This window comes from Rhinopithecus roxellana, chromosome 15, assembly GCF_007565055.1.
Source record: "Rhinopithecus roxellana isolate Shanxi Qingling chromosome 15, ASM756505v1, whole genome shotgun sequence".
Lineage (NCBI taxonomy): Eukaryota > Metazoa > Chordata > Mammalia > Primates > Cercopithecidae > Rhinopithecus > Rhinopithecus roxellana.
The window spans coordinates 70,883,394-70,901,885 of record NC_044563.1 but is presented as its reverse complement, the minus strand read 5'-3'; the positions used below and the strand labels follow the sequence as shown (position 1 = coordinate 70,901,885).

At 50.5% G+C, this 18,492-nt stretch overlaps 3 protein-coding genes across 9 annotated transcripts in view; 2 read left to right on the top strand and 1 right to left on the bottom strand.

Annotated features, from left to right (window-relative positions):
• FAM118B (family with sequence similarity 118 member B) overlaps positions 1 to 1,240 on the top strand; it is a 53,624-nt gene extending 52,384 nt beyond the window's left edge. For 4 of the 7 annotated variants that reach the window (XM_010353011.2, XM_010353010.2, XM_030918490.1 and 1 more), the window contains one exon: positions 443 to 969. In XM_010353011.2, coding sequence (XP_010351313.1) covers positions 443 to 456 — 14 coding nt within the window. In that variant the 3' untranslated portion in view covers positions 457 to 969. Of the gene's footprint in view, positions 1 to 442 lie in introns of all 7 variants that reach the window. The other 3 variants (XM_030918493.1, XM_030918491.1, XM_010353015.2) reach the window with 2 other exon arrangements.
• SRPRA (SRP receptor subunit alpha) lies at positions 1,241 to 7,244 on the bottom strand. The gene is made up of 14 exons (XM_010353009.2): positions 6,978 to 7,244; positions 6,301 to 6,384; positions 5,845 to 6,008; positions 5,471 to 5,631; positions 5,061 to 5,220; positions 4,771 to 4,927; positions 4,476 to 4,567; positions 4,256 to 4,374; positions 4,030 to 4,116; positions 3,557 to 3,729; positions 3,248 to 3,461; positions 2,674 to 2,837; positions 2,487 to 2,585; positions 1,241 to 2,340 (listed from the first exon to the last, which is right to left on the bottom strand). The coding sequence occupies exons 1-14, from the start codon at positions 7,092 to 7,094 to the stop codon at positions 2,212 to 2,214; spliced, it is 1,920 nt and encodes a 639-aa protein (XP_010351311.1). The 5' UTR covers positions 7,095 to 7,244; the 3' UTR covers positions 1,241 to 2,211.
• A 39-nt stretch (positions 7,245 to 7,283) lies between these two features.
• On the top strand, positions 7,284 to 17,872 carry FOXRED1 (FAD dependent oxidoreductase domain containing 1). The gene is made up of 11 exons (XM_010353016.2): positions 7,284 to 7,579; positions 9,726 to 9,946; positions 11,225 to 11,335; positions 11,596 to 11,714; positions 13,134 to 13,228; positions 13,536 to 13,637; positions 14,003 to 14,079; positions 14,270 to 14,430; positions 16,143 to 16,272; positions 16,826 to 16,930; positions 17,182 to 17,872. The coding sequence occupies exons 1-11, from the start codon at positions 7,294 to 7,296 to the stop codon at positions 17,434 to 17,436; spliced, it is 1,662 nt and encodes a 553-aa protein (XP_010351318.2). The 5' UTR covers positions 7,284 to 7,293; the 3' UTR covers positions 17,437 to 17,872.
• The last annotated feature ends 620 nt before the right edge of the window (positions 17,873 to 18,492 follow it).

Genomic DNA, 18,492 nt, shown 5'->3' with positions numbered 1-18,492 from the left:
AAACACTGCCAGGTGTGGTGGTGTGCGCTGCAGTCCCGGCTACTCAGGAGGCTGAGGTGGGAAGATTGCTTGAGCCCAGGAGTTTGAGACCAGCCTAAGCAACATAGCTAGATGTCGTTTCTCCAAAAAAAAAAAAAAAAAAAAAAAAAAAAATTTAAAACTGCCAGGTGTGGTGGTGTGCGCTGCAGTCCCGGCTACTCAGGATGCCGAGGTGGGAGGGTTGCTTGAGCCCAGTGAGCTATGATTGTGCCACTGCACTTGAACCTGGGTGACAAAGACCTTGTCTCTAAAAAGTAAATAAAATTTTAAATAAATTACAAGATTCCTAGCATCTCCTGTCTTGCCTTCTGAAGGGTTAGGATTGACTTAAGTATCTGCAGCTTCCGATGCATAAACCTGTTTTGTGAAACTTCATTTTGTTCTCTTTTCTTTCTCCCCACAGGCTGTAGTACATGAGCGAGCTAGAGAAATCACCACCGTTAGACCAAGCTGTAAGGCCCTACCGCGGACAGTGTTTAACAAATAAACTTACAAGAACCCAACACAACTCCCAGAAAGTAACAATAGCCAGAGGTTGAAGGGCGGGGTAGAAGAGGGGGGAATGTTCCAGCGTAATCCTTCATACCACCTGGTTCTTGATATTCTGCTGCCTGTTCAAGAATAAAAGTAACAGCAGGACCCAGATGCAGCTCCCGACCCACTCCCCAGGCTGGACATGCTTGTGTCTGCACAGCACACCAGTGTGGTACCTCCACTGACTGGCTGCAGCTCTGCATGAAGGACTCGGGGGCTAGATGCCATGGAATCACCGTGGCTCTTGTTGCAGTTTTGTACTCTATACTTGGTTTTTCAATTAAGCTTAATGGCTTTTTTAAAACATGACTTGAAGTTCTAGTTTTCTAGATCTTTTACAGTGTACAGTATTTTACATAACTGAGCTGTATTAAAAGCTTGTTCATTTACTTGCCAGTACCCTGGCTCTACTTTTAGAGTCATTGTAGAAAACTCTAACTTGCATCAAAGTACTAACTAATAAGCTTAATTTTAATAACCCAAATTTTAAAGGTTCTGATCTTTCACCTTGGGGTGATCTCATTCTTAGGACAACTGTTTACTTACCTGATTCCTTGGAGTAAACTTCTGCTCTGTTGTCCTGACCATATATAAGCCCTAGAACCATAGTTATGTGTTGCGGAATTTTAGTTTTGAATCCTGTATAAAAGAACTCCGAGACCTAAAAGGCAATTTATTTATGAAATTTATTTTCTTATATAAATTACTTATTTCTCTGGGCAGACAGCCTTCACCTTATTGCACTAATAGCACATCTGTAATACCAAGCTACAGGACAAGTCTTAACAAGAGGTTTGTATTCTTCAACGTAGCACTTGTCTACCAGGCACTGTAGAGGGGAGTGATGAGGAAAAGCCAGGACTGCTTGGGAGGATGGGAGGGGAGGGGGCAACATATACCCTTCTGACAGTTGGTTTCCTCCCAGGAAGGGGAACATGCAAAGCTGACTTCTGGATTCTGGGAATGGGAAGAGTTGGGAGGCTGAGAAGCCCAATGCAACCTGCAGCTCACCTCCCTTTATTTCTGAGGGAAGCAGGGACTCATTTTTTGCTCACTTGTAACAAATCACTCCAGCCTAGCTGATGCTTTGGGGTAAACAATGGAGTAGGAATCATCATCAGAATTAGAATTAGCAGCAATTAACAGGCAATACACTGCCACAGTGAGGCGGGTGTCATCCAGGTCCTGGGGACCTGCAGGCTGTGTATCCTAGGGAGAGGTGCCATTCAAGACCTGGCGCTGGCTCTGGAAGTCTCTTAACCTAATGCAGCTGGGACTCATCAGGCTCAGACAGCTCCTGACCACACTGATTATTAGCAAAGCTCTGGTGTTGGGTTCCAACCACTGGTCAAAGCTGTTATGAGACTGAGTCTGTAGGCAGAGTGAAGGGGGTGCCTGAGTAGGAAGGGGAGGCCTGCTGGGAGACGGTCAGTGGGCAGTGATTGTAACATGATTAGGCCCTCCTTGCAGATGGCGGCTGTGCTGAACGGGGATGGGGTTGGAAGGAGCCACAAGCCCCCTCGCTCTGCCTTTGTACTACACTGAAAACAAGTTGCTCACATACTCTAAAGCACATTCTTGATACAGGAAGAAGGGCTTGTGGGGAAAGCGGCGATTTGGTATTGGGCAAGAGCCACGTTAAGCCTTCATGAGGGCAGCCACCACAGCCTTGGCATTGAGACTGCGTAGGTCACAGTAGGTCTGGCCGGTGCCCACAAAGACGATGGGTTTGCTTGTGATGTACGTCATAGAAATAGCAGCTCCCACCTAAGTGGAGAAAGGGGACAGCCAGTCAACACGAGCCCACCTTTCACTCACCCTCTCAGGAACAGGAAGCGCTGGAGCCAAGGTTTCCTTGCAGCCTCAGCTCCTTTGTGGAGGATGCCCATTCCACCCTCTAATCTCACGTTTACCTTGTCATCAATGGTATCAAATTTGGTAAGAACAATGCCATCAATGAGCCGAGGTGTCTGAGCCATAGAATGGTCAGCCAAGGCTCTATTGAACTTGACCTGGAAAGAAAAAAGGTGATAGAAGTATAAGAACCATCTAAATTGACTAAAGCTTAAGTTGTAAAGGGAACTGGGCCCACACTCTCACCAGCTGGTCCACGGCTTCATTGCCTACTAAGGCTTCTCCTACAAACAGCACCAAGTCAGGTGTATTGACAGTAATGAGTTTGGCCAGGGCAGTCATCAGAGGGGCATTGTCTTGCATGCGGCCCGCCGTGTCCACCAGCACCACATCAAAGCCTTGGTTACGTGCTAAAGAAAGAAAGTGGTCAACTCTGAAAACCTGGACTACAACTAATCTCATTCCCAGCTTCCTTTCAAAAAATCCTAGTTTGGCTACCTGTTCACTGTCTTGGGCCCTGGATTTGGTTTCAAGGTAATGTGAGAAAAACTTGATTCTATGCTTGGCCATCACCAAACATATTCAGAAAAAGGAGAACAGGATAAAGGTGACCAAATTCAGGCTTCTTTGGTTAGGGTTATTAACTTTGCCTGCAACTACATCTATTACCCAAAAGCAGGGCATGGAAAGTAACTGATCTGACTTTTTACTGTAATTAACAAGTCTGTAATAGCACAAGCCTGATCTTCTGCAGATTCCAAGAGAACCAAAGGAGGAAAAGGGACCCCAAATAAGCCCCCAGACTTCCTGTGCACTGTACCAAAAGCAATGGCTTCCATAGCAATGCCAGCAGCATCCTTGCCATAGCCCTTCTCAAACAACTGCACCATGGTGCGGCCACCATGCTTCTCTGGAGGGTGTAGGGCACTCAAACGCCGGGTGTGTGTACGCAGCTGCTCCACAGCCCCAGCACGAAATGTATCACAGGCAGCAATGAGGACACTGAAGCCATTCTCTAACAACCAGAAGGAAATCTGTGAAAAAGAAGCGAGAAAAGTCACCTAAAGCCAGGATTTTGAGACACGAGAAGTACAGAAATATCAGCGACAAGCTGGGGAACTGCACTGACCTTGGCAAGATTAGTAGATTTCCCCACTCCATTAACACCGCAGAAGGTGACGACATAAGGGCGCTGCCGACGCTGGGCGTCCATGATGTCCCGGAGCATGTCTACACGACGCTGTGGCTGCAGAATCTGCACCAGGGACTCCTGTAGGGCTTGCTTTACTGTGGAAGTCACCGCTGAAAGAGGAGGTGGAGGAGGTTTGCAGCTGTGAAACTTAAATGCTCTCAAAAATGCCTAACAGCTTTCTGAGCTAAGGGGACTAAGACAGTTAACTAGACTCTCTTCCCAGAAATCCAGAACAGACGCACATTACAAGGACTGACTCATTTAATCCTCTCGATAACCCTTAAAATCTAGGTTACAGAGGTTTAGAGGTTAAGGATTTTGCCAAAAGTCACATACCTAGTAAGAACGGAGATCTATGCACTTAACCTCTTGGTACACATAAGCACTTTCTCACTTAGGGCAGTACTTACTGCTGAACGTCCCCATCACCTTCCCTTCCAACTTGTTGGCAACAGATTCACAGAGCTGGACGGCAATGTCTGCAGCCACGTTCTTAGCTGAGGAGAGGGGGGCCGGTAGGTCAGTTCCATGTCAGCAACAACCAATCTTTATGGTACAGGTGAGAAACGCTAGGTGACACTGCTCTCAATGACCCGTATCCCGTGAACATGTGTCAGCCCGGTCCTCAGAGCTTACCAATTAGATGATCACGCATCTTGTCCAGCACAGATTCCATGTCTTCACGACTCAAGCTCTTTGAACCCACAAGACCCTTCAGCATACCAAACATGCCACCCAGTGTTCCCTTGGTCGCACTGCAGGGACAGGAGACGACACATACACAGCGAGAAGGTGGGAGTTGTATCTTACCAGTTTTGCAGATGCATATGCCACCCCCCACCCGAAATCTCCCTACCTAGGTTTGGTGGAGTTTTGAGCAGCCCCTTCATCATCGGAGCTGCTGCAGTCCAGATCCTGAAGCTGCCCCCCAGGCCCAGTCCCTCGAATCTGGAAGATACATAGAAAGGAGATGGGGTCAGAAACACTAAGGTCCCTGAGGAAAAAGTCCACATTGCTCTATCTCTTTCATTTGGGGAAGCTCCAAGTATAACTTACCCCTCATTCAAATCCAAGTATCATGTTCCCACACTCTACTTCCTCCCAATTTGTTATTAAAGATGACCTTCACTTTGACCCCTGTTGCCTCTTACCAAGTTGATGTCCTCAGACAAGGCAGCCTCCATTGGGCTTCCATTGGTGGTGGGAGTACTGTAATCCAACGCTTCTTTGTTAGCGCAGCCACCCAGTTCCCACACCCGGGGTGCTTTTTTGCCCTTCTCCTTCGGAGCATCTGACTTCGTGGACTTACTGCAACAGGTGATGATACAAAGGGTTATGGTGGAGAAGCGGGAAAGGAAACATGAGCCGGAGACCAGAACTCCCTTGCACCCATCATGTCTAGATCACAGTATTCTGAGAGTACTGGAGAAAGAGCGCTCACTTGGACTTCTCCATACCCCTCCCATGCTTCTGAATGAACTCCTCTCGCTTCCTGCGGATCAGCTCCTCTTTGGAAAGTTCTACTCCGTTCTCAGGACCCACTGGAAGACCTGACTTTTCTGCAGGGACGGCTTTGCTGGTAGCCAAAGGACCATCAGAACCTGTTGGGAAAAAACTTACTGAAGGAAAAAAAAGACAATCTCAACCACTAGACAATGGCTAAAAGTCTTCCAAATTGTTCAAAGGAAATTTGGACCAAACATCTTGGAGTTCACAAGGCCTGGGGATTATAGGATGGTGAGCATTTGAGTGAGAAGGAGGCAAGCAATGACAGAAGGAAGGAACACCTCAGTCCTTAGCACTGTCTTAACACCTTTCATGTCCCAGTGTATCCAAAGAACTCAAACTCGCCTTCCTTCTTGGCCCCCTTTTTTTTGCTATTCTTTGCTTTTTCCTTGGGCTTTTCCCCGCGTGTCTCAATCATGGACCTCACAGGTTTCTTGGCCTTTTCAGAATCTTCAAATTTCTTCATGGTAGTGGGAGCTCGGATCTTACTGCTCTCCTCTGCTTCACTAAACAAAAAAGAGAATGGTTTATCTTTCTACCCCGTGCAGGAGGAAAAATAACAGTCCAGAGAAAGGACTCTCACACCCAAGAGGACAATGAGAACTGGGGAGCAAATTAGGAATGTCTTTGAACACACCAATTTACTACCCTTGAACCACCTTCAGAGAGATCATCAAATCAGGGAAATAAATTGATTTTAGAGAAGGCAAGCCTCTCACCGAAGGAGCTGCAGGAAGTCATTTTGGAAATCAAAAGTGCCATTTAATAAACTTAAAGCACTTTGCTGTTGGATCTCCGTGCGGTACTTGTCCCGAAACAGCCGGTGCACGTCATCTATCAATTTGTCTACATACGTCAGTGTCAGGATCTTCTGAAAACCAACCTGTTTAGGGGAAGAAACAGAGCCAACAGATCTGCTTACATGCCAGCCTAGAATGGAGGGACGCCAACTCAACCCTGGCTTTCAGAGATAGGTTCAGCTACCTGGCTGGTTTCCCTGTCCTGACAGGCAGCCAAGCTCCCTGCCTGGGCCCAGTAGCTGCTGTTTTCCCCCATCTACCTTTCTAGTTTTTTCAGTTACGTCATCATATACACTGGCTGCAATTAATCAGAGTTCTCTTAATAATCAGGACTATGTTAACAATGTAATCGTCCCTCTACAACACCCCACTTACCACAAACACCAGCTCAAACTGGTTGTCCAATTTATACTTGAGTGTGAGTGCCTCATGGGTGAAGGAGTTGTTACCTCCCCGTTCCTGGAGAAAGAGTATGTCTCAGTGTTCAGACTATCCCCAGAAAACCCAGGTTTGGGTCCTGGGTTTGGATTACCTTTGGGAAAAAGACTTTCCCTCAAACTCAAATCTGTCCCCAGGACAAGAGGATGCCGGGGCACTTCTCTCTGACATTCCACCAGAAATGAGAGAAGATAACCAAGTCGGGGGAAGGAGGTGAGAGGCAGCAAGGCACATAGGAGCCAAAACGGAAGTAGTCATATAAACAATCAGATTATTAGCAGCTATACAGCATTCAGTTTTGTAAAGGGGGTTTCCCATCTGTTATTTCACCTAGCCTCGAAACAACAAAACCAAGCTGCTGGGGATAAATGGAGCGGAGGGGAATACCAAAGGCGCCGGAATTCGGCTAGAGTCCAGACGCCGGAGTGGGGGTCGTCACTAAGTTGCAGGGTACCCTGAAGGGGACGAGAAAACGAAGCGGAGTCCGGGTTACGCGTGAGTGGTCAGTTTGAGGTGGGCGGGGAGGGTGGGAGGAGGCGCGGAATAGAATCGAAGGGACCATGGATCGGGTCAGGAAAGAAGAGCCTGGAGTTCTGATCCCACGGGGGCGGTACCTGCAGCAGCACGGAACGAATCAACGCGTTAACGGGCCCGGTGCATGAGTCGCTAACGCCCTGGAAGCACCAGAGCACAAGCCCACCCTTGGAGAAAATGGTGAAGAAGTCGAGCATGGCGGCAGCGGCAGAGGAGCTGGGGCCGGCGCCGGGAATTCAGGCTGCGATAGTCGCCGCTTCCTGCTGCGCCAAGCGCGGGACACGTCACACCAGCGGCCCCGGAAACCGGCTCAACCGCACTTCCGCTCGGCACGCTGGGTGCCCTCCCCATCTCCGCCCGAGGGCGCGCAGGCCTGACGTATCTCAAGGCCAGCCAATGGCGGGTGGGAGCGGGCCTGGGCGGGGCTCCCGGAGAGGTTACGGGGAGACGGCCACCTATAGCGTGGGGGGCGGAGCCCTGAGGGCCGCTGGCCAATTGGCGCGCTCGTCTGAATGGCGTTTGGCGCGGAGCAGTGACGGCTGGGATAATAGCGAGGCAGCTGTGCCGCTCTCAGAGGGTCCAGGTCTCAGAGGGGCCATGATTAGAAGGGTTCTGCCGCACGGCTTGGGCCGGGGCCTCTTGACTCGGAGGCCAGGCACTCGCAGAGGAGGCTTTTCTCTGGGTAAAGTTGAGGACGACAGAGGGTATTGTGGTTCCGGGGTGTCCCCAACCTCCGACTGTGTGTCCTTCAGGACCCGAAACCGTGGCCCACACTGGCAGGACAGTGGGTCGGCTTGGGGAAGGGGGTAAGCTTGCCTACCAGAGCTTGTACGGGCTGTGCAGGTGTATGGCTCCCAAGGCAGCCCTTCTCAGGTGACAGATCTCACATCATTCTACGTTTCCGCTTACAGTCAGACTGATTGATAGGTGGTACAGATGTGCATTAAGTCCTGCCCGCGTTCAGGATGCTGTGCTTAGTGCTGTTGCGGTGAAGGAGTGAAGAGAAGACGGGATTCAGTGAATGTCCTGGAAGATGGCTAGAGTGGACCTAGAGAGGGAAAGTTTCAATAGACAGTAGGCCAGTTCAAGACTGGATAGAGGCCGGACGCGGTGACTCACGCCTGTAATCCTAGCACTTTGGGAGGTCGAGGCGGGTGGATTACCTGAGCTCAAGAGTTCGAGACCAGCCTGACCAACATGGTGAAACCCCGTCTCTACTAAAAATACAAAAATTAGCTAGGTGTGGTGGTGGGCTCCTGTAATCCCAGCTATTCGGGAGGCTGAGGCGGGAGAATCGCTTGAACCCGGAAGGCGAAGGTTGCAGTGAGCCGAGATTACGCCATTGCACTCCAGGCTGGGCGACAGAGCGAAACTCCATCTCAAAAAAAAAAAGATTGGATAGAACTCAACTTAAAGAATGCTTTGCACTGCTGGCTAGTATAATGGTGGAAGTGCATGGAGCAGGTGGGAACTGAGATCAGCCTTGAAGGATGTTTACTGGCTTAAGAAAGGTGTGTGTTCCTGTCTCTGAATAATTGAGTGCAGATTAGGAGAAAAATATTGTTCTTATGCAAGGAACTAGCAAAAGCCATCTAGATAGACAGTGTGAGTAGTAGCATGAAATATAGTGTGGACAGGTGAGCTAAGGCCAGACCAAAGAAAGATTGCAGTGCTGCTGAGAAGAGTTTGAGTGAGGTATGAAATGGCAAAATGATTACTTTATTTAAGGTACTTACTGAGCACTTACAGTATGCCGGGTGTTGCCACAGGCTGGAGATTCAGTGGTGAAGGTAAACACAGCCTACCCTCTCATGGATTTTGGAGTATGTAACAATACAAACTCAAAGCTGCAGTTGTGTCCAAGAGACCATGTAGAGTTTGAGCTGATCTGGGGGTCAGGAAAGGCTCTCCGGAGCAAGGAATTAGCTAGGCAAGGAAGTGGACACAGTTTCAAAGCAGAGAGCACGTGTAGGTTCCCTGTGGTGGGAGGAAATAAGGTGCCATCAAGGAACTAAAGGGCCTGGAGTGTGGGGGAGGATAAGATGAACAGGAGCGAGATTGTGCCGTACCTTACAGGCTCTGTTTAAGACTTTGGACTTTGGTTCTTAGAGTAATGGAAACTCACTGAAGGATTTTAATCGAGTGTTTGTGATTAAATTTGTGTTTTGAAAAGATATTTCTAGCTATATTGTAAAAATGTTTGCAGCAGGGGGTGGGGTGGAAGTGGGGAATCAGTGGGAACAGTTAGGATGCTTTTGCTTTTGTCCAGTTGAGAGATGATAGTGGCTTGGCCTAGGATGATGGTGGCAGAGGAAGAAAGGGGACAGACTGAGGAGTTACGTGGAAACCAGAGCCCTCAGGACTTGATTATAGATAGGATATAAATGTAGGTTTGGTTGTGGTGATGGATATCCAGGATAAGGTGCTGCTTAGAGGTGCCATGCTTCAGAGGGTGCCGTGACTTGGGGTGTGCCAGGGCCTCTTGGTCCAGAGGTCTGGAAGACCCAAGTGGGGATGACGGTGCAGTTGAATATGTGAGCTGGGATCAGGAGAGGTCTATGCAGGAGGTAATGTAGAAAATTAATTTTAGGGAATTGAATCTTGCAGTGCTCAGCACAATGCATGAAAAGGGAGACTGATGGCATGTGGACTATTCAGAAAACTGTGGCAACACTGTTGGGTGCAAGGTGACCTTATGAGACGGACTGACAGTGGGGACTGCCAATTCATGTGTCTGTTTAGCTCACCTTTTCCAGTGTCCATTCTCCAACCCCCCAACCATGTGGGAAGGAAATGTGTGGCCCTCTGATCCTAACTACATCCCACAGACTGGGATGGAAAGGTGTCTGAGATTAAGAAGAAGATCAAGTCGATCCTGCCTGGAACGTCCTGTGATCTACTGCCAGACACCAGCCACCTGCCCCCCGAGCACTCAGATGTGGTGATCGTGGGAGGTGGGCTGCTTGGCTTGTCTGTGGCCTATTGGCTGAAGAAGCTGGAGAGCCGACGAGGTGGTATTCGGGTGCTAGTGGTGGAACGGGACCACACGGTGAGGCCTGGGGTAGGGCAGAGTCATGAGTGGGGCAAGAAAGATGACTCACATTTTATTAAGGACCCTAGGGACAAGGGAAGGAGAGGAGGGGAAGACCTCAATCTCAGGAGATCCAATGGGCAGAGATTGTGCTTTGGACCTTGTTGAGAAATTGTCCTAGGATCTTCCTCGGTCAAACCAGGAAGGTTGGCAATAAGGTTTATTCTTTTGAAAGCAGATTTCATAATATTGGATTTTTCGAGATCTCACAGCTCTGCACTCAAGCTATAATTAAGTGTCTCAACTTTCTTTTTTTTTTTTGAGACAGAGTCTTGCTCTGTTGCCCAGGCTGGAGTGCAGTGGCACGATCTCAGCTCACTGCAACCTCTATCTCCCAGGTTCAAGTGATTCTCCTACCTCAGCCTCCTGAGTAGCTGAGATTACAGGGACACACCATGAAGCCCAGCTGTTTTTTGTATTTTTAGTAGAGATGAGGTTTCACCATGTTGCCTAGGCTGGTCTCGAACTCCTGATCTCAAGTGATCCTTCTGCTTTGGCTTCTCAAAGTGCTGGCATTACAGGCATGAGCCACCATTTCCCGCCCTCAACTTGCTTCTTTCAGGTCCCATTACTTGTGAGGTTTTTGCATTTTATTGTATTTATTTATTTTGAGACAGGGTCTGGCTCTGTTGCCCAGGCTGGAGTGCACTGCAGCCTCTACCTCCCAGGCTCAAGTGGTCCTCCCACCTTAGCCTCCCGAGTAGCTGGGACCACAGGCATGCACCACTACACCTGGCTAATTTCTGTATTTTTTGTAGAGATGGGGTTTCGCCATGTTGCTCAGGCTGATCTCGGATTCCTGAGCTCAAGCAATCTGCCCGCCTCGGCCTCCCAAAGTGCTGGGATTACAGGCATGAGCCACCACCCGGCTGGTTTTTGCACTTTAGATGTTCCCATTTGCATTGCCAGCTAGCCCTGAATCTTGCTACTTTGCTTCAATCATGACCTTTCCTTTTCCCAATGGTAGATCAAATGTTAATCGTCTGCCCTTGGACTTCCAGGCCATTACCATTCTGTACCACTGTGTCAGCTCTTTCCAGATGACTGACCCTCTCTGCACATCCGCTGCTAATGATTTTAGACACTGTTGCCTTCAAGTTGACATATGCATGGGTCTTAGATTATAGACTTGCAGATAGGACTCCCCTTCAACTTTAGGTGTATAGCTCAAAGCTTTCACTGCGGTACTCTAGTCACATGTGATAGGTTACCTCAACTTTTCTTGTCTTTCCACAGTATTCACAGGCCTCCACTGGGCTCTCAGTGGGTGGGATTTGTCAGCAGTTCTCATTGCCTGAGAACATCCAGCTCTCCCTCTTTTCAGCCAGCTTTCTACGGAACATCAATGTAGGTGCAATGATATTTGGGATGTTGGGGGTGGTAACCCCTCCTTTAGCCCAGAGTGGGGAGGAGCCCAGCTAGCAAGGTAGCCAGAGAGCAAGAATGGGTCAGTCAACAAGAAGTGGGGGGGCCCTGGCCTTTCTTCCTAGTGGTGGGTGCCTCAAGGTCTGGGGCACTGAGCCCGGGGAGCTGTGGGGGAAGAAGGCGGAAAACTCTTCCTTGCATCCCTAAGTCAGTCTCTTTCAGGAGCTTCTCTCTGCACACAGGAGTACCTGGCCGTCACCAATGCCCCTCCCCTGGACCTCCAGTTCAACCCCTCAGGCTGCCTCTTGCTGGCTTCAGAAAAGGATGCTGCAGCCATGGAGAGCAACGTGAAAGTGCAGAAGTGGGTGCCTGGCACGGCCTCTCAGTTGCTTTACAGCCAAAGGTGTTGGGTGGCTCCTGCACCAGATTAGCAAGGGAGAAAGTGGAGTTGATAAGACAGATCCCTGCGGTCTAGGACCTCAGTGTGTCAGGAAGGAAATACACAGACCTGCAATGCCCGGTGAGAGTGCAGTACCATGAATATGGACAAAACACTGCCAAGTGCTGCCTAATTTGTCAGAGCATGAAAACCACCTGGAACACATCCCAGACCTAATAAACTAGAATCTCTAGGGAAGGAACCCACAAATCTGGGTTTTAACAGGAACCTGAAGTCAGGAGTTAGCAAACTTTTTCTGTAAAGGGCCAGATAGTATGTATTTTAGGTTTTGCTGGCCGTACAGTCTGTTCTAACCACTCTGTTATCACAGTATGAAAGTAGCCATAGACAGAAGCACAAATGAAGGAGTGTGGCTCATTTACGAAAACAGGCAGCAGGTCAGATTTGGCAACCCCTGCTCTAAATGATTCTCATGGTCAGGTGAGGGTGGGCATCTTTGTGATGCAATATGCCCGGAGGCTTTATTTTTATGTTTATTTAACAAACAGCCAAGTCTCACAGTGACATAAATATCCTAAATGCTATACAGATATGAACTCATTTAATCATCAGAACATCCCCATTTTACATATGAGGAAACTGAGACATAAGGCACTAGTAAGTGGTGGCAGTGGGATTTTATTTGAAGCCAGCAGTCTGGCTTGGGAGTGTTCTGTTGGTGCCTCCGCTATGAGGCAGCTCTGGGGGACAGTGTCCCAGAGGAGATACCTGTACTCAGGAACAGGATTGTAAAAGGAGTGTAGGGAACAAGGTTACCCCCTTGTTGTGAAAGTTAATGGAATAGGCTGGGTGCAGTGGCTCATGCCTGTAATCCCAGCATTTTGGGAGGCTGAGGCAGATGGAACACCTGAGGTCAGAAGTTCGAGACCAGCCTGGCCAACATGGTGAAACCTCATCTCTACTAAAAATACAAAAATTAGTTGGGTGTGGTGGTGTGTGCCTGTAATCCCAGCTACTCAGGAGAATCGCTTGAACCCAGGAGGAGGAGGTTGCAGGGAGCCGAGTTCACGCCATTGCACTCCATCTTGGGTGACAGAGCCAGAAAAAAAAAAAAAGTCATGGAATAGACCGGGATAGCAGGGAGTTCTCTGTGCTGAAAGGAGACGAGGGAGTAGGGAAGGAAAGGCAGTCAAGGCTGAAGAGCCTGCCTAGGTGGCTTGGTCTTCAGCCACTCAACAGTGAGGAAAAATAGGGGCATTTGGGGCAGAGAAGTGACATGACTGAGCTGGACTCCCCACTTGTGAGGTTGGGGTCCATACTTCACCCCTCTGCACACTCTCCTCTGTGACACACATATGCCGACCCACATGTTTATCTCAGACAGGAGGGAGCCAAAGTTTGTCTGATGTCTCCTGATCAGCTTCGGAACAAGTTTCCCTGGATAAACACAGAGGGAGTGGCTTTGGCATCTTATGGTGAGGCTTGCTTGCAGAGGGGACAGCTTTTTCCCTGAAGGTAGAGACTAAGGGGTGCCACAGGTTGGGAGTCTCGGGTACCCCACAGCCAAGCTGAAGGAGAAACACTTTCCTCCCATGTCGTGGGGACTGCCCTGGGCCATGCTAGTTCTCTATCCTTCAGCAGGCTTTGTCTCTGTGGTTCAGTTGGTCAGGATGACCTTTCCTGGCTTACAAGCCCTCGAGAGGGGTTGGGGGCACAGGAAATACAATCCGAGAGCAGAAGTCCTCATCTGTCTTTGTGACAGTTCTCTTTTTCTTATCACAGGGATGGAGAATGAAGGTTGGTTTGACCCCTGGTGTCTGCTCCAGGGGCTTCGGCAAAAGGTCGAATCCATGGGAGTCTTTTTCTGCCAGGGAGAGGTGACACGTGAGTCTGAGCTTGTTTCCTCTAGTAACTGGGGCCTAGGCCTAGACTAGGTCTTATCTTCTCAGTCACAAGCTAAGAAAGGGCTGGGGGGGAAAGGGGTCTCCCCTGAGAGCAGGTCCTAGGCATCCTGACCCGGGTTCCTCACTGAGCTGCGCTGTGACTTGTGATCTGCTTGATGATTGCACCTCAGCACTGTCCTGTCAGAGTGTAGCCAAGCTCGTGCCAGCTCCCTCATCTCTGTTTCCTTCAGTGTCTGTAGGAAAGCTCCCATCCTTCCAGCTTTCTTTCCTTAGGAAACAAGTGAAATCCCCATTTCCTTCCTTTTCAGGGCCTCCAAGGCCTATTTTTCATATTCCTCTCTGCAGGTTTTGTCTCTTCATCTCAACGCATGTTGACCACAGATGACGAAATGGTGATCTTGAAAAGGATCCATGAAGTCCATGTAAGTTTCTAGTTTGGTGATGTCCTTTACCAAAATGGAGGGACAGGAAAGGTAGTGACTCTCCTTGTTTTGGTCTTCTTTGACCCACTTTCCAGTATGGGTAAAACTAAGGCTCAGGAAGCAGTGCACCTCTCAGGGTGCCTGGTATGTGGTCCAGGTCTTCCCACCCCTCACTCTCTGGTGCCCGCAGGTGAAGATGGATCACAGCCTGGAGTACCAGCCTGTGGAATGCGCCATTGTGATCAACGCAGCCGGAGCCTGGTCTGCACAAATCGCAGCGCTGGCTGGTATTGGAAAGGGGCCGCCTGGCACCTTGCAGGGCACCAAGCTACCTGTGGAGCCAAGGAAAAGGTAACTGTCCTCTGGGAAGCTGAGGAGGTTGGTGAGAGAAAGAAAGAAATGACATCAAAGTTGGATAGCATGTGTGTGTGTGTATGTGTGTGTGTGGGGTTGGGGAGGGGGTGTGTGGGGGTGTGTATGGGGTTAGGTCTCGAGAGGGTGTGTGGGGAGTTTAGGGAGGGGGGGTGTGTGTGTGTGTGTGTGTGGACGAGGTTGGGGAGGGTGTATGTGTGTGTGTATGGGGTTGAGGAGAGTGTGTGTGCATGTGTATGGGGTTGGGGAGGATGTCTGTGTGGGGGGTTGGGGAGAGTGTGTGTGTGTGTGTATGGGGTTGGCGAGTGTGTGTGTGTGTATGAGGTTGGGGAGGGTGTGTGTGTGCCTGTGGGGTTGGGGAGAGTGTGTATGTGTGTGGGGGTTGGGGAGGGTGTGTGTATGGAGTTGGGGAGGGTGTGTGTATGGGGTTGGGGAGAGGGTGTGTATGTGTGGACGGGGTTGGGGAGGGGGTGTGTGTATGTGTGGGGGGGGTTGGGGAGGGTATTTGTGTATGTGTGTTGGGGGGGTTGGGGAGGGTGTGTGTGTGGGGTTGGGGAGGGTGTGTGGGGGGGTTGGGGAGGGTGTTTGTGTGTGGGGGGGTTGGGGAAGGTGTTGTGTGTTTGGGGGTGGGGGGAGGGTGTGTTTGTGTGGGGTGGTTGGGAGGGTGTTTGTTGGGGGGTTGGGTAGGGTGTGGGGAGTGGTGATGGGTTTGTGTGGTGGGGGTGGGTTGGGGGAGGGTGTGTGTATGGGGTTGGGAGAGGGTGGTGTGTATGTGTGGACGGGGTTGGGAGGGTGTGTGTGTATGGGGTTGGGAGGGGTTTGTGTGTGGGGTGGGTTGGGGAAGGTGTTTGTGTGTTGGGGGTGGGGAGGTGTTTGTGGTGGGTGGTTGGGGAGGGTGTTTGTTGGGGGGTGGGGAGTGTGTGTGGGGGGGGTGAGGAAGGGTGTGTGTGTGTGTGTGGGGTTGGGAGGGTGTGTGTGGTGGGGTTTGGGGAGGGTGTGTGGTATGGGTGTTGGAAGGTGTTTTGGGGGTGGGGAGGGTGTTTGTGTGGGGGGTTTGGGGAGGGTGTTTGTTGGGGGGATTGGGAGAGTGGGGGGTGGGGATGGTGTTTGTGTGTGGGGGGGTTGGGGAGGGTGTGTATGTGTGGACAGGGTTGGGGAGGGTGTGTGTGTGTGTATGGGGTTGGGGAGGGGTTTGTGTGGGGGGGGTTGGGGAAGGTGTTTGTGTGTTGGGGGTGGGGAGGGTGTTTGTTGGGGGGTTGGGGAGGGTGAGGGGGGGTGGGGATGGTGTTTGTGTGGGGGGGGTTGGGGAGGGTGTGTGTATGGGGTTGGGGAGAGGGTGTGTATGTGTGGACGGGGTTGGGGAGGGTGTGTGTGTGTGTGTATGGGGTTGGGGAGGGGTTTGTGTGTGTGTGGACAGGGTTGGGGGGGGTTGCCAGCCATGCTGTTTCTGTAGTTCGTAAGCGCACTAGGTGTGTGTGTGTATGGGGTTGGGGAGGGTGTGTATTTGTATGTGTGCTGGGTTGGGGAGGGTGTATGTGTGGGGGTTGCAGAGGGTGTATGTATGGGGTTGGGGAGGGGTGTGTGTGTGGGAACAGGGTTGGGAGGGTGTGTGTGGGTGGGGGGTGGACGGGGTTGGGGAGGGTTGCTGGCCATGCTGTTTCTACAGTTCATAACCTCACTGGTTGTGGCAGGTATGTGTATGTATGGCACTGCCCCCAGGGACCAGGCCTAGAGACTCCGCTTGTTGCAGACACCAGTGGAGCCTATTTCCGCCGGGAAGGATTAGGTAGCAACTACCTAGGTGGTCGTAGCCCCACTGAGGTAAGCTGAGTGGGGTGGGACATGCTGGCAAGGAGACATAGAATAATTGTCATGAAAGAATAAGGCTTTTGGCCGGGCGCGGTGGCTCACGCCTGTAATCTCAGCATTTTGGGAGGCCGAGTCAGGTGGATCACCTGAGTCCAGAAGTCGGAGACCAGCCTGGCCAACATGGTGAAACCCCATCTCTACTAAAAATACAAAAATTAGCTGGGCGTGGTGCTGGGTGTGTGTAATCCCAGCTGCTTGAGGGGCTGAGGCAGGAGAATCGCTTGAACCCAGGAGACAGAGGTTGCAGTGAACCGAGATCGCGCCATTGCACTCCAGCCTGGGCAACAAGAGCAAAACTCTGTCACAAAAAAAAAAAAAAAGAAAAGAAAAAGAATCAGGCTTTTCTGGGGGGCTGCGTGCTGTGTTAATTGATATTAGATCCCCCTCCAGATTTGAACTGGGACCATTTCTCCCCATCCCCTATCTGCACAGGGATTGTTAAACAAGTCTGGGTCTGTCCTTGTGTCCCAGGCAATGTAAGCCTTGTCCCCACCTCTCACTCCAGGAGGAAGAACCAGACCCAACAAACCTGGAAGTGGACCATGATTTCTTCCAGGAGAAGGTGTGGCCCCATTTGGCCCTGAGGGTCCCAGCTTTTGAGACTCTGAAGGTAACTGGCAAGGGCTGGTTTTCCTTTTTATTTTTGGACATTGGATGGGACAGATGATGTTGGTCCCCTCACACCTGTGCACTGCCGTAGTTCCTCCATGTCACAACTGCTAAGGAATTTGTTGGACACATTGCATTCCATAGACCCCTCAGCAGTGGGTAGATGGTACTTTGCGCTGACCCCTGACGAGGAGTGAGGATAGCGTGTGGCTGCAGCCTTCCTGAGAACCCCAGTGTTTTGTGCACCCGCAGGTTCAGACAGCCTGGGCCGGCTATTACGACTACAATACTTTTGACCAGAATGGCGTGGTGGGCCCCCACCCACTAGTTGTCAACATGTACTTTGCTACTGGCTTCAGTGGTCACGGGCTCCAGCAGGCCCCTGGCGTTGGGCGAGCTGTGGCAGAGATGATACTGCAGGGCAGCTTCCAGACCATCGACCTGAGCTCCTTCCTCTTCAACCGCTTTTACTTGGGAGAGAAGACCCAGGAGAACACCACCATGTGAGCATGTGTGCTCTGCACTGGCTCCACTGGCTGGCATCCTGGCTGTGTTCACAGCCTTCTCTGCCGCTCCGGTCTTCCCCAGCACTGTGCTGGGCCTTCTCCCCTCCCCAGTGTCCTCTCCTCTCAGGCAGGCCATTGCATTCACATGGCTGGGCAGGCACAGGCACTGAGGCCCAGGCCAACAGCAAGTGATGAGTGGAATCCTAGGACTGATCTGTAGCCCATGCTGGTGTCCCCCACCAGGGCGATCCAGCTGGAGGCCTGAGCACCCTGGCCCAGGACTGGCTCCATCCTGGCACTGACCAGGAAAGACTGCCTCTGACCCTCTTGGCAGACAGCCCAGGCATGGGAGCATTCTGGGGCAGCCTGGCTCAGGTTTCTTGATTGTCTGTTTACCCTATCCATCAACCAATACATGTGATTAACTCCTTCCCTCCGGTCTTCTGTCTCTTTTCATTGTACAGCAGGAGCTTTTGAAGCACCCCATTAGCCTTATACCAGGACAGGGAGCTCTTTTACAACAAAACAAAACAAAAAATGAGCACAAACCTTTCACCTTTCATTAGTTAAATCCTTGAGCGGTGCAGTATCACACAGATTATGTGTCCGTAGTCTTAGCAGGAAGATTGGGAATTTGGCGTAAACCATGCCACGGTTTCCATGAACTCAGGCTACTTTTTACCAGATTACTCTGATTTTGTTTGGTGTGCCACCAGGAATCGCTGTGTGGTTCTTTGCTTTGTATACATGAGCACATCTCTTGCCCAAATAGAATTGAGTTTCATCCAAAGCATAAATGCTCAATTTTAAGAAGAGCTGTGTGCCTACTTTGGTTCTGGAAACCCCACTTATAACCAGCAAAAATGGCCTTGGATCACAGCCTTCCTGTTCCCAGCAAGCCTCCACAAGCTCCAAGATGGCGGATAGAGTCCTTCTTAGATCCTAGGTGGTAGGTGTCTTGCTTGTAAGCAAGTACCTCCCATTCCTGAGTTCCTGCAGGGAGTTGGTTGTAAAGAAGAGGGATGGGTTTGCCATGTATTCTACCAACATTTATTTA